The sequence below is a fragment of the Megascapheus bottae genome, chromosome 37, assembly GCF_031878675.1.
Source record: "Megascapheus bottae isolate mThoBot1 chromosome 37, mThoBot2.hap1, whole genome shotgun sequence".
Classification (NCBI taxonomy): Eukaryota; Metazoa; Chordata; class Mammalia; order Rodentia; family Geomyidae; genus Megascapheus; species Megascapheus bottae.
This window is the reverse complement of record NC_143545.1, coordinates 3,326,865-3,339,581: the sequence shown is the minus strand read 5'-3', so window position 1 is coordinate 3,339,581 and position 12,717 is coordinate 3,326,865. Positions and strand designations below refer to the sequence as shown.

The window sequence follows — 12,717 nt, the reverse complement described above, 5'->3', positions numbered from 1 at the left end:
GATAAAAGAAGGCTGGACGCAGCAAGGTCTCTAAGGCCTGGGTGGTCAAGGGACGCCTTGACCCCCCCTTCTGAGTTTCTTGTGGATAACAGGGCATGCCTGAGAGTCCCACCAGCAAGACACATCTAAATCTAAAAACAGCTGTTTGGTGAAAACATTCATCTGAGCTCATGTTTTTGTGTTAAGTGTATTTGATTGAGTCCAATTTTCTTGTTATATGTCAATGTCTGATTTTGTTTCAGAGGCTTTTGTAGGTAGATTAGGATGGCCTCCGTCTGCCAGCTACCAGGGGATGGAAATCTCTTTCTGTCACTCTGGTAGTTTAAGGCCGGGGCAGCCCAGCACACATGCTGAGTGTTCTCACCATAAATCTCCTCCTTCTTTATCTACAGGCAAGGTGCTTGTGGTTGTGGGCAAGGATACAGCCTTCTTCTGGGTAAGTGAATGGCAGGGGAAAGGGTGTTAAGTTGAAGTGAATGGTGACAGAGGGGAGCTTGGGGAAGGGAAGGATGTAAACCCCAGTCCCTAATTTCTACCATTCCATAAGAATGCATTTTCCCCGTTTTCTACATTACACCTCTCTCTGTGTTTGTACTGAGTCAAACTTGACTCCTGTGCATCCTCATGTATGGAGACTGTAAGAGCTTGAGTTTCACAGAATTCATTCACCCCTTTATGTAATGGAGTAAAGTATGAAGGATACAAGGCCCGGCAGTAATGCCAGTGAGAAGCCATGTAGGGGTGCCGCCAGGGCAGACAAAAGTGTGGTCAGCCAGGGAGACTGGCCAAACATACCTGAAACCACTTGGTTGAGGTCTGTGCTCGAGTTTCACTGTCCTTGATCACTGTATCTCTGATGATGCCAGATTAATTGGCACAGAAACAACAGGCCTCTCCCAGAGCCATCCGAGGCCTTCCTCTTTGAGAAACAGGAGATGGAGCCTCCTTCTGTTCTGGAGGACGTGTCAAAGATCTAAGGCTCATTTAAAACAAGTTTAGAGGGGCCGGGAGTTTGTCCTAGTGGTGGAGTGCTGGCCTAGAATGCACGAAGATCCGGGTTTGATTCCTTGGTACCACATACATGGAAAAAGCCAGAAGTGGTGCTGAGGCTCACGTGGCAGAGCTCTAGCCTTGAGAAAAACCCAAGGACAGTGCTCAGGCCCTGAGTTCAAGCCCAGGACTGGCAAAAAATACAAGTTTAGGGGAAGTTAGTGTGGGCAGCCCTGAGGGAGAAGTAGTAGGCTCCAGCAAGAAGAGGGGGCGCCTTATGGAAGAGAAAGTCCCAATTTGGGCGCCCTGGGTTAAGAAAGGGTGGAAGGAAACATTCCTGGCCTCCTGGCAGAGACCCCATGTTTTTCCAGTTCCCATATCCAGATGTAGTTAAGGCATCGCAGTGTTTTAGGATAATAATAACTGGGGTACGGGTGCTTGGAACTTTCTGATTTTGGGGTCCAGTGAGAGAGATGTAGGGGTTATTGTCGACTCCCCAAGATATGGTTTCACAGCCCCAGTTCTTGCAATGAACCTCTCTGGCAGCCTAGCAGAAGGTTCTGCTGGGATGGAAAAGCATACTATGTAGTTCCTCGTAATGGTTTTTTGATTTCTATTCTTTCAAATTCGAAATTGCCACAGCCATACCAGGTAGGCATAATTTGTCAGCCGCCTCCCCCTTCTCCTAATGACGCTCCTGGGAGACCTTGGCCTTTATAACTTCCTAGACTTTTCCATAAAACACAGAGATTGAATTCAAAAGAGGGTCCTACATAGTAAGTATGTTCAAGTCCCTTGGCCAATATTCTTCCAGGTGTGGGGTCCATTAACTCCCAATCAAATGACGTAGGCTGATAGCGATTTGGGGCGAATATCAAAACACAGATTACAGTTAAGAATAGAAAAGTCTTGGCTTTACGGAGTCCTTGGTAGGGGGTCCCAGTCGCCATCTCTTTGGAGATGGTAGTTCTGGGTCCTGTGTCTTGGTGATCACAGCAGAGTCCAAGTTTGGTGTTATGCCTGTTTAACCTGGGTGTGGTGTATCTAAGCTCAGAGTCCGCTCATTTTGGCAGTCTTGGGATGACCAGGTAGGGCCTTTTATGGAGGGCTGAGGGCCTCAGGTCACAGGGAAGGGTCCTGTGCAGCCAGGCTTGAGCCCTGGAGCTCTGGAGATGGTGAATCCACGCCTGGGTGAGGGGAGAAGAAGGCATACTTTCTCAGAGTCCACAGGTGTCTGGGTACAACCAGTCAAATGACGAATGTGCTCCAGAGTCAACTGCAAGGCCAGTGAAGACTGAATTAAATTGTGGTTAGTATTATCAGCCAGCTCAGCTCCCTGATCTTTGGGGGGGAAAAAATGGGGAGGTCTACATACCTGGAAATTCATTGTATACCCATTTCTCTTATGAGCTCCAACTTTCAGACATACTCATACCATTTGCAACATACTCAAAACTTCATGGGATTTGTCTTCTTTCTTTTAACAAACATTTTAAGACAATCCTGACTTTTTAAATACAGTCAGGGGACTTTCAACTTAGCACAGAAAGTAGGTCCCTGCAGGGTGGGGGAGTCAGGCAGGTTAGGGTGGGTAGCTGGCAGATTAGATATCACAATCTCGCAGGTACTTTGCCCAGACTGGCCCAGAAATGGAGTTTTCAGCTCAATGAGTCTTTTAAAAGGCCCTTTTACTTCCATTCAAAGCAACAAGGTGAGGAACACAGAAGTAGATTTTAAGCATGATCTTACCTGAAACTTGTTAAGGACCAAAATGTAACTTGAGTTACATTTGACAAACTTGTAAAAATGATCTGTTTCTCTCTGTGGGCCTGCCTACAATTGTTACAGAAAATCTACAAGGCAAAACTGGAATGGCAATGAAACAATCATTTGGTAGCACTAACTTTCCTTTTTTTTTTTTTAACTTTGAAACAAATATTTAGGACAATCTCACTTCCAAATTTTATCCAGAAACCATTTCTAATTAAAAAAAAAACTTTTACTAACCTTTGCTTTTAACACTTCACACTTTATCCTTTATTTGCATTTGAATTACTCTGATAGGCTCAAAGCCATCCCCTTTGCCTCCAGGCCTCCTTCTAAGAGGCTTTTTTTTTTCAGTCTGAATTACTGCCTAGAACTCCAATAACAGATTAAACCCAAATTACAGATTTTCCTTGATGCAAGAATTACAAATATCACTATACCCAAATCCAGACTTAGCGTCTTTCTTTTCCTAAATACATCTAACTGCAAACTAGTATTGAGACTAAATCATAAGTAGATAAACTTTTAAACATTCCTTTTAAAGCCTTTTTTCCAATTTCATATATTTTTAAGGGACTGTTTCAGAAATACCAATCACATCACCCACATTTTACCATCAGGTTTTCAGTGTCAGTCTGCAAGGAAAAGGGACAGGATGAAGGTGAGACATCTGGCCCAGCTTTTGTGCCATGTGTGAACTTTCCCTAGGGCCTGTCCCACCCTAGACACCAGAGCTACACCTTTGCCAGTTCCCCTCTCAACCTCAATATCAGGCCCACAGGCCTACCCTAAGTTTTCCCTGTCCTTTCTCTTGCCACTTGACTACATAAACACTTTTAGACAGACAAAGGTCTTGACACTGATAAGCAAACATTTCTATTTAAATATCTAATACTTATTTCTAATACTTATCCTCAAATTTAGTTGAGGGAAATAAATCCCAGTTTCCCTGATGCCTTTTTGCTAAACTGGATAACTTGATTATAATATAAACAGCCTAATGCATTATAATACCAGATTTTTTAATGCAAATTACAGAATCCTTAGAAAAATCTTTTAACTTGTTCCTCTTAAAATAAAGCAATAATTCTTTGAGATATTTGGAATGCCCAAACTTAATCATTGTTCTGGGAGTTTAGACTTAAAATCACATTTACATTTACATTTTTGTGTGTCAAGTAGAAACACACCCATTGTTTTACACAGCATGCTGATAGTTTAATCTTGAACATGTTCACTCTCTCACACACACACACTCACACACACACATTCATACTCACAAAGATCTTAAAGCATGCAAAAATAATATCAGTGGTAACAGATACTTTTGCCAATCTTACTCTGGCATCCTTTAAGACAAAATTTGTTACCGAGCACTTTGCTGGGCCTTTTATTTCCAGGGTTTATGTGCTAGCAAGTTAATTTAGCATAACCAAACTCTTCGAATTCCTTCTCCTGGGGCTAAACTCCCAGCCCCCTCTTTTTTTTTTAACATGTTTTAGCTGTGCTGTCCCTGAGCTTTTTCACTGGAGGCTGGCACCCTACCACTTGAGCCACTTCTCTCCACTCCACTTCTGGCTTTTTGGCATTGAACAGGAGCTAAGGAATTCTCCAATCTTTCCTGCCCTAGAGTGTTTTCACTTCAGCTAGTATCTCAGGCTGTAAGCCAAAGAAAGCATTATTATTATTATGAAAACTAGATCTCGGGAGCAGGGAAGGTGGGCTAGTGGTAGAGTGCTTGCCTAGCATGCACGAAGCCCTGGTTTCCATTTCTCAGTACCACAAACATAGAAAGAGAAAGAAGTACAGCTGTAGCTCAAGTGGTAGAGCTCCAGCCTTGAGAAAGCTCAGGAACAGTGCCCAGGCTGTGAGTTCAAACCCCAGGACTGGCAAATAACAGTAACAATAACAATAATAATAACAATAATAATAATAATAATAACAATAATTTTGACACACCAATCATTTCATTTCTAATCCATTGAATTTCAGATTCTGATTTCTCTCTTGTTTTTGTTTTGTTGTTATTTTTTGTTTGTTTGCTCTGTCAGGACTAAGAGCCAGGAAAGGCAGAAGGCTGGTGGGAGAATCTGCATATCCAGCTGCCAGATAACACTTGCAAATGCCAAGGTTACCTCCTTAATCCTCTGGATCCAGTCGGTTCTGCCTAAAAAGAACAAGGAGGGAAAATGACAGAAGCCTCGGTGGGGATGTTACAGGAAGATCTGCCTTCCACAGACGACCCAGAAAGCAGGCCAGCAGGTAACTTGAATTAGGGTTGAAGTCTCCCACAAAGGCAGCTAGGCTGGGATGGAGGGAGGGAAGGTCAGATCTGGGATGGGTGCCTTGAGTTGGAGTAACATTCCTCTTCTTTCTTTCTTCTCCTCCTCCTTCTTCTTGTCGTCCTCCTCCTCTTCTGCTTTTTTTTTTTTTTGCCAGTCCTGTGCTTGAGCTCATGGACTGAGCACTTTCCTTGAACTTCTCAAGGCTAGAGCTCTACTACTTGAGCCACGGAACCATTTCCAGCTTTTTTCTATGTATGTGGTACTGAGGAATCGAACCCCTGTCTTTGTGCATGCTAGGAAAGCACTCTACCACTATGCCAAATTCCAGCCCTTCTTTGTGTGTGTGTGTGTGTGTGTGTGTGTGTGTGTGTGTGTGTGTGTTGATTATGGAACTGTGGGCCTGGGAACTGACCCTAAGCTCTTCAGGTCATGGCTACCGCCCTACCCTTGGGCCACAGTGTCACTTCCAGTTTTCTAGTGATTATTTGGAGATAAGAGTCTCATGGACTTTAGTGCTGGGCTGGCTTTCAACCACCATCCTCAGTTCTCAGCCTCCTGAGTAGCTAGGATTACAGGCGTGAGCCATTCTGTCCAGCTTTATTTATTTATTTTTATTATTTCGACAATCCTGGGCTTGAGCTTATGGACTGAGCACTGTCCTTGGACTTTCTCAAGGCTAGAGCTCTACTACTTGAGCCACAGGACCATTTCCAGCTTTTTTCTATGTATGTGGTACTGAGAAATCGAACCAGGGTCTTCATGCATGCTAGGCAAGCACTCTACAACTACGCCAAACTCCCAAGCCTTATTTTTTAAATTTTTTTATTGCCAGTCCTGAGGATCGAACTCAGTGGCTGGGCACTGCCCTTGAACACCTTTTGCTCAAGGCTAGTGCTCTGCCACTTGAGCCACAGTGCCATTTCTAGCCTTTTCTGAGTATGTGGTACTGAGAAATTGAACCCAGGGCTGCATGCATACTAGGGAAGCACTGTTCCACTAGACAACACTCCCCGTGTACCTTTTTTCTTTCTTTTCTGCACCTGGGCGCTGTCCCTGAGCTCTTCACCTCAAGGCTACCACCCTACCCCTGAGCCACAGCCCCACTTCCCTCCTCGCCTACTTTTATATTACATTTTTATTTTTATATTTTATTATTCCATATATTTATATTATATATATAATCTGCATGTAGATTATATAGTCTGTTATAGGATTGATAAAGTACAACATACAACAATTATATAGCACCATGTAACTTAATCCTGTATGTAATATAAGGGTCTATGTAGCCAGGGGGCTGGAGTTTACATTTGTCATCCCAGCTACTCAGGTGGCTGGTGGTCAAGCCATCCTGAGCAGGAAAGGCCATGAGCCTCTTCTCTCCAATGAACCACCAGAAAAGTAGAGGTGGAGCTGTGGATCAAAGTGGTAGAGCACTAACTAGCCTTGAGGGAAAACCTTCAAAGACAGTGCCCAGGACCTGAGTTCAAGCCCCAGGTCTGATCAAAACAGAAAGTATATATATAGTATTATCATGTTATATTATACAGTATATTTATATTAGAATATATGCCATTATGTTATATAACATTATGTATCACAGAACACAATGGTATATCAGATGAAGTATTTATAATGTCTGTCATATAGCATATGACCAAGCTGGGATTTGAATTCAGAGCCTGGGTGCTGTCCCTTAGATTTGCCTCTCAATGTTGGCTCAACCACTGGAGCCACAGCTCCCTTCTGGCCTTTTTGTGGTTCTGTGGAGATAAAGAGTCTTCAAGACTTTCCTCCCTGCCACCCTCACATCTCGGGCTCCTGAGTAGCTGGGGTTACAGGGAGGAGACACCAGTGCTCAGCTCCTCCATTCTTCCCTTTTCCACCATTGCAAGATGGCCTCTGGTGCTAATTGAGCCAGGACAAGCCACAAGTAGGGAATGCTATAATCATTTTCCTTCTAGCACTTTCCTTGGATTTAGACCCTCCTCTTTCTCTGTTTGCAGTGAAGGGGCTCCAGGAAAAATACCCAGGAATATCATCACCTATCACACTGGCAAAATGGCACTGCTGTGTGTTGACTATTGTGCTTCTGTTAGGGATGACAGTTGTGCTAACGGTGATTCTAGCAGGTGAGTGGCTTTGAATGACCAATGGGTAGCTTAGGCCCCGGGATGGGCACAGAAAACAGAAGACTGATTATAAAGCAAATCCATTGTGTGTTAGTGAACCAAGCAGAAAGCCGCATTCCAGAGCACAGCCTGTTTTCTTCCTGTCCAAGAGAGTGGATTGGCTTTGGGAATCAGTGTTTCTATTTTTCTGAGGATACAAGGAACTGGACGTCCAGTCAGGACTTTTGTGCCTCCTCTGGAGCCAATCTGGCCAACTTTGACACCATCCAGGACCTGGTAAGAAATGCTTTTGGGGGGCCACGAGTTTGGCCTAGGTGCCCGGAGTTTGGGCTAGTGGTACAGTGCTTGCCTAGCATGCACGAAGACCCAGGTTCAATTCCTTGGAACCACATACATAGAAAAAAAAGCCAGAAGTGGTGCTGAGGCTTAAGTGGTAGAGCTCTAGCCTTGAGAAAGCCCAAGGACAGTGCTCAGGCCCTGAGTCCAAGCCCCAACTGGCAAAAAAATGCCTTTGGGGTCCTGTTCTCTGTGACATGCTGAAGACACCCCACCCCGACTTGGAGAGGTTGTGTGAAGTTAAAGGGTTGGGCGCCAGGAGCTCACGCTGTCATCCAGCTACCCAGGAGGCTGAGATGGGAGGATCGCAGTTCTAAGACAAACTGTGCAAGAAAGTCATGAGACTTACCTCCCAGGAAAAAGCTGGAAGGGGATTTGTGTTACCGCCTTGAGCACAAGAGCTCAGGGACAGGACTGGCAGGGTGGCTTGGTTTTAAGAGCTTGATAGCATGCAGGAAGCCCTGGCTTCGATTCCTCCGTACCACATATGGCGAAAAAGTGGGAAGTGGAACTGTGGCTCAAGTGGTAGAGTGCCAGCCCTGAGCAAAAAGAGACTCAGGAACAGTGCCAGGCCCTGAGTTCAAGCCCCAATATTGGCACACATACACAAGCATGTACATACACACACACACACAGACACACACACACACACATACACACACACGGACACACACACACACACACACACACACACATGAAAGAGAAAGAATAATTCCTTCTAATAAATAGCTTCTCAGGAGGTTAAGATGTGAGGTCAAAATTCAAAGCCAGCCTGGGACAGGGGAAAAATAAACTTCATCTGAAAGACAAGGACTCTCATTTTCAACTCACTGTGTTTTATTACAGAATTTCTTGAAAAAACACAAAGGTTACGATCATTGGATTGGACTGAGAAGAGAATCCTCAAAGCACAGCTGGAAGTGGGCAGACAACACAGAGTTCACCAACTTGTACGTTTTCAACCACCTTTTGGCTTCTTTGTTTTGGGTCAGGATTGGGGCTTGAACTCAGGGCCTGGGCCCTTGTTCCTGAGGTTTTGCTCAAGGCCAGTGCTCTACCACTTGAGCCACAGCGCCACTTCCAGCTTTTGCTAAATAGTTTATTGGAGATAAGAGTCTCATGGACTTTGCTGGCAGGGCTGGCTTTGAACTGTGATCGTCAGATCTCAGCCTCCTGAGTAGCTGGATGACAGCTGTGAGTCCTGGAACCCAGCATGGATTTGTTGTTGTTGTTGATGGTTTATTTTTCTGCATTTTGGAAACAGTTGAGCCTGAGTGAAGGTCACGTCTAGGGAGCCCACAGGTGGCTGTGGGTCATGAATGAATGCGTGGTTAGTGTGACTGGGATGGACGGGTGATGGACAGACAGGTGGCATTCACACCAGGACTTTGAGAATGGAGAAGAAACGCAACTCAGCCATCAGTGCTCAGCAGACGACCGCTGGTCTATTCTGGTGAAACTCCAGACAGGGGCCGGCTTGTGGCCTGGTGCTGGAGTGCTTTCCTCGCATGCACAAAGCTCTAGGTTCAACTCCTTCCTAGCACATACATAGAAACAGCCGGAAGTGGCACTGTGGCTCAAGTGGTAGAGCTTCAGCCTCGAGCCAGAGAAGCTCAGGGACAGTGCCCAGGCCCTGAGTTCAAGAAAAAAAAATAAATAAATGAAGAAAAAAAGACAGGCAACAATCTGGGCTCTGGTGGCTCTCACCTGTCATCCTAGCTCCACGGGAGGCTGAGATCTGAGAATCAGGGTTCAAACCAGCCAAGGCAGGAAAATCCATGAGATTATCTCCCATGAACCATACAAAAAAAAAATAAGGCAGAAGTGGTGCTGTGGCTCATAATGGGAGAGCAGGGTTAGCTTGAACACCAGACCTCAGGGAGAGACCAAGCCCCGAGTTCAAACCCCATACCTGACAAAAGAAAGAAAGAAAGCAAGTAAGTACCCAAATGTGAATGCTGCACGTGTTTCTGCTTGGCTCTAGGGTGGAAGCGCAAGGCCCTGGGGAATACGCTTATTTGGATGAGATTGGAATTAGCAGCGCCAGGGGCTCCGAAGAGAGAAAGTGGATCTGCAGCAAACCAAGCCTCTATGCCCAGTGCTCAGCTGCCTCCAGCTCTCTCCTACCCCGTGTCATCTCCTTCTCTACATACTGTCTGCTTGTAGCTGGGATCCTAATAGCTCATGCCTAGAATCCCAGCTATGCAAAAGACTGACCTCTGAGGACCTAGGTTCAAAGCCAGCCAGGGCAGGAAATTCTGTGAGAGTCTCAGCTCCAGTGAAACACTAGAAAACCAGCAGAGGCACTGTGGCTTAATTAGTAGAGCCCTAGCCTTGAGCTAGGGCCAGGGCTCAGGCCCTGAGTTCAAGCCCCAGGATTGCCAAATAAAATAAAGTTTACAGCAACTTTAGCGTTGCTACTGGAGGACAAAGTTGTGACTTCTCTGTTCTGGGGTTCATGGAGCCAGGGGTGTCAGAGCCCACTGGAAACACGAGTCACTCACCAGTGACACACTTGCATGACACGGCCAGGCGTCAAAGGCCTGTGCTACCAGAAGATGGGGACTTACACATTTCCCACCTGAAGCTCATCCCACTTCCTGCTTTTACTTCACCACATCTTTACCTCAAGGAATTGTGAAGAAGGGTTTCCCCTCCCCATGGTACGTTAGAAAGGCAACACATCAACTCTCTCTCTCTCTCTCTCTGTATAGTGTGTGTGTGTGTGTGTGTGTGTGTGTGTGTGTGTGTGTTGTGCTACTAACTTTACATGGGGAAATGAAACCCTTCTTTACAATTCTAAATAACTGAGCTTGGAATGTTATATAATCTAGCCCCAGACACAGGCTCAATAGAAACGGATGGCATTATAGAAGTTCTGTTTTTGTACCATGGTCGTGCGCGTGTGTGTGTGTGTGTGTGCCTGCATGTGCACGCATGCTTGTCCCGGGTCTTGAACTCAGGGACTCATGCTCTTGGTTGGCTGTTCTTCTGAAGAATGGTGCTCTACCATTTGAGCCTCAGCTCCATTTCTGGTTTTCTGGTGGTTCATTGGAGGTAAGAGTCTCCTGGACTTTAGTGCCCAGGCTGGCTTTGAACCACCATCTTCAGATCTCAGCCTCCTGAAAAGCTAGGATGACAGAGGCGTGAACCACCACGCCCAGCCACCATGACACTTTCTGCAGGGGAAGCAGGGTGGGAGTCTTCTGAGTTTAGCCCACCCAGAGCACGAATCTCTCGTCATTTCCCCCATTTTGACTAGACCATTTTCCATGCCAATCTCCACTGGGGAAATTTAAACCTGGGGGAGTCAAGACTGACGTCGGCGTCCTCACCCAGCTGAATCCATTGTCACGTCAGCCAGGGTGTCAGGAAAAACCCAACTGCGCCTGCAGCTGCCTCCCCTCTCCTCTGCCTGCCACGACTGCAGCCACGCAGGAGGAGCCACACCAGGCCCAGAAATGTCCAAATAAATAATGACAAAGACATAGGAAATAAGCTTCCATATTTAGGCATGGAACCAAGTTCAAAACCAACGCAGGACAAGACCAAGAGACTCCAGGAAAACACATAACAAAACCAGACAGAGCCACAGAGACTTTTTAAGTACTCATGGTAGCCTGGTGACCACACACCAACTGTCAGAGTGACAGAAAGTCCACGGGGTCCTCAGATGTCTCCGGTCGCTTCCCCCTGGAGAGGTTTTTTTGTTCCCTGCCACCTGTGGGCTCAGGAAATCCACATCTCTGCCCCATAATAATCCAAACAGGAAACAGACAGCACAGACCCACTGTGACCACTGGACAGTGAGAACAGGACGGGGAAGGCCCACGACTGGGCTTGCTGCGGGGCTGGAGAGGCTGTGCTGGGCTCAGGCCTGTTCCTCTCCCGTGAGCCCTTTCACAGCCCTCCACCAGAAATCCCCCGTGGAAATCCACTCCACAGGCTTCCCCGGGCTCCTTCTGTGGCCTGTCCCACACAGGGGCTCTGTCTGTGGCCTGTCCCAGGCTATCTCGCTGGGGCCTCTAATGAACTGGGACCCCCATAAAGTCACACGCTCGGACTGATGGTAAAAAAGTGTGAGGTTTTCTCTTGTGCTGACTGGCCAGGGCAACTCAACTCGGGAGTGAGAGGCCCGAACTCAAAAAGCAGGGGGTTTATAAACACAAAAACACCACAAGTAGCTCCATATAGCCCCACACACGTGGCCAAGAAGTGATGTCACATAATTCTCCTGGCCACTGGCTCTACTGTCACCTTACAAGGAAATCTGTCATTTTAGAGGTTACCAAAACTAATGGGTGCAGAGGTAGGTGAGCAAATTCCAGAAGCAGAGCTACGAGCTGGACTTTGTAAAATGTGAACCATGTGATTCTAACTTGAAGCCACAGCTACTTTTTGCCTGGGGATTTTCAGATAAGCTTCCTGTCTGGCTGGGGGTCTTTAGATGGCTAAAGCCATGGCTCAGAGGGTAGGGCACCAGCTCTGAGGGTTTTGTTTATATTTTTTAAAGCATGAGAATAGATAATGCCCTGAGTTCAAGTCCTCCCCTACCGGCACACACACACACACACACACACACACACACACACACACACGCACATATGTGTGTGTATGAATGTATTTATAATACATAATATATTTTATAAATACATTAGATTATGGCTGGGAGTGTGGCCTAGTGGTAGAGTGCTTGCCTAGCATGCAGGAAGCCCTGGGTTCGATTCCTCAGTACCACAGACACAGAAAAAGCCGGAAGTGGTGCTGTGGCTCAAGTGGTGGAGCTCTAGCCCTGAGAAAGGTCAAGAACAGTGTCCAGACCCCGAGTCAAGCCCCACGACTAGCAAAAAGAAAACATTATGTTATATATACACATGTGTATATATGCATTAATATATAACATATTATCAATGTATTGTAGAATATATTGTGTATGATATACAATTCCTATGCAAATGTGCATGTCATTGTATTTCAGACACTGTACGTGGGTCTTTTTTTTTTTTAACACTTTCTCAGGTTTACGTCTTTTTGTTTGTTTGTTTGCCTACCCTGGGGATTGAACTCAGGGCCTGGGCACTGTGTCTCTCCATGGCGGGTGCTCTGACACTTGAGCCACAGTTTTTTGCTGGTTCATTGGTGTTAAGAGTCTCCTGGAGTTCCCAGGCTGGCTTTGAACTGTGATCCTCAGATCTCAGCCCCTGGGT

General features: G+C 46.0%; 1 protein-coding gene across 1 annotated transcript; it reads left to right on the top strand.

Moving 5' to 3' along the window:
* Positions 1-4,944: 4,944 nt before the first annotated feature.
* LOC150042072 (C-type lectin domain family 2 member F-like) lies at positions 4,945-9,702 on the top strand. The gene is made up of 5 exons (XM_090325202.1): positions 4,945-5,019; positions 7,049-7,174; positions 7,269-7,450; positions 8,357-8,460; positions 9,495-9,702. The coding sequence occupies exons 1-5, from the start codon at positions 4,947-4,949 to the stop codon at positions 9,700-9,702; spliced, it is 693 nt and encodes a 230-aa protein (XP_090181328.1). The 5' UTR covers positions 4,945-4,946.
* The last annotated feature ends 3,015 nt before the right edge of the window (positions 9,703-12,717 follow it).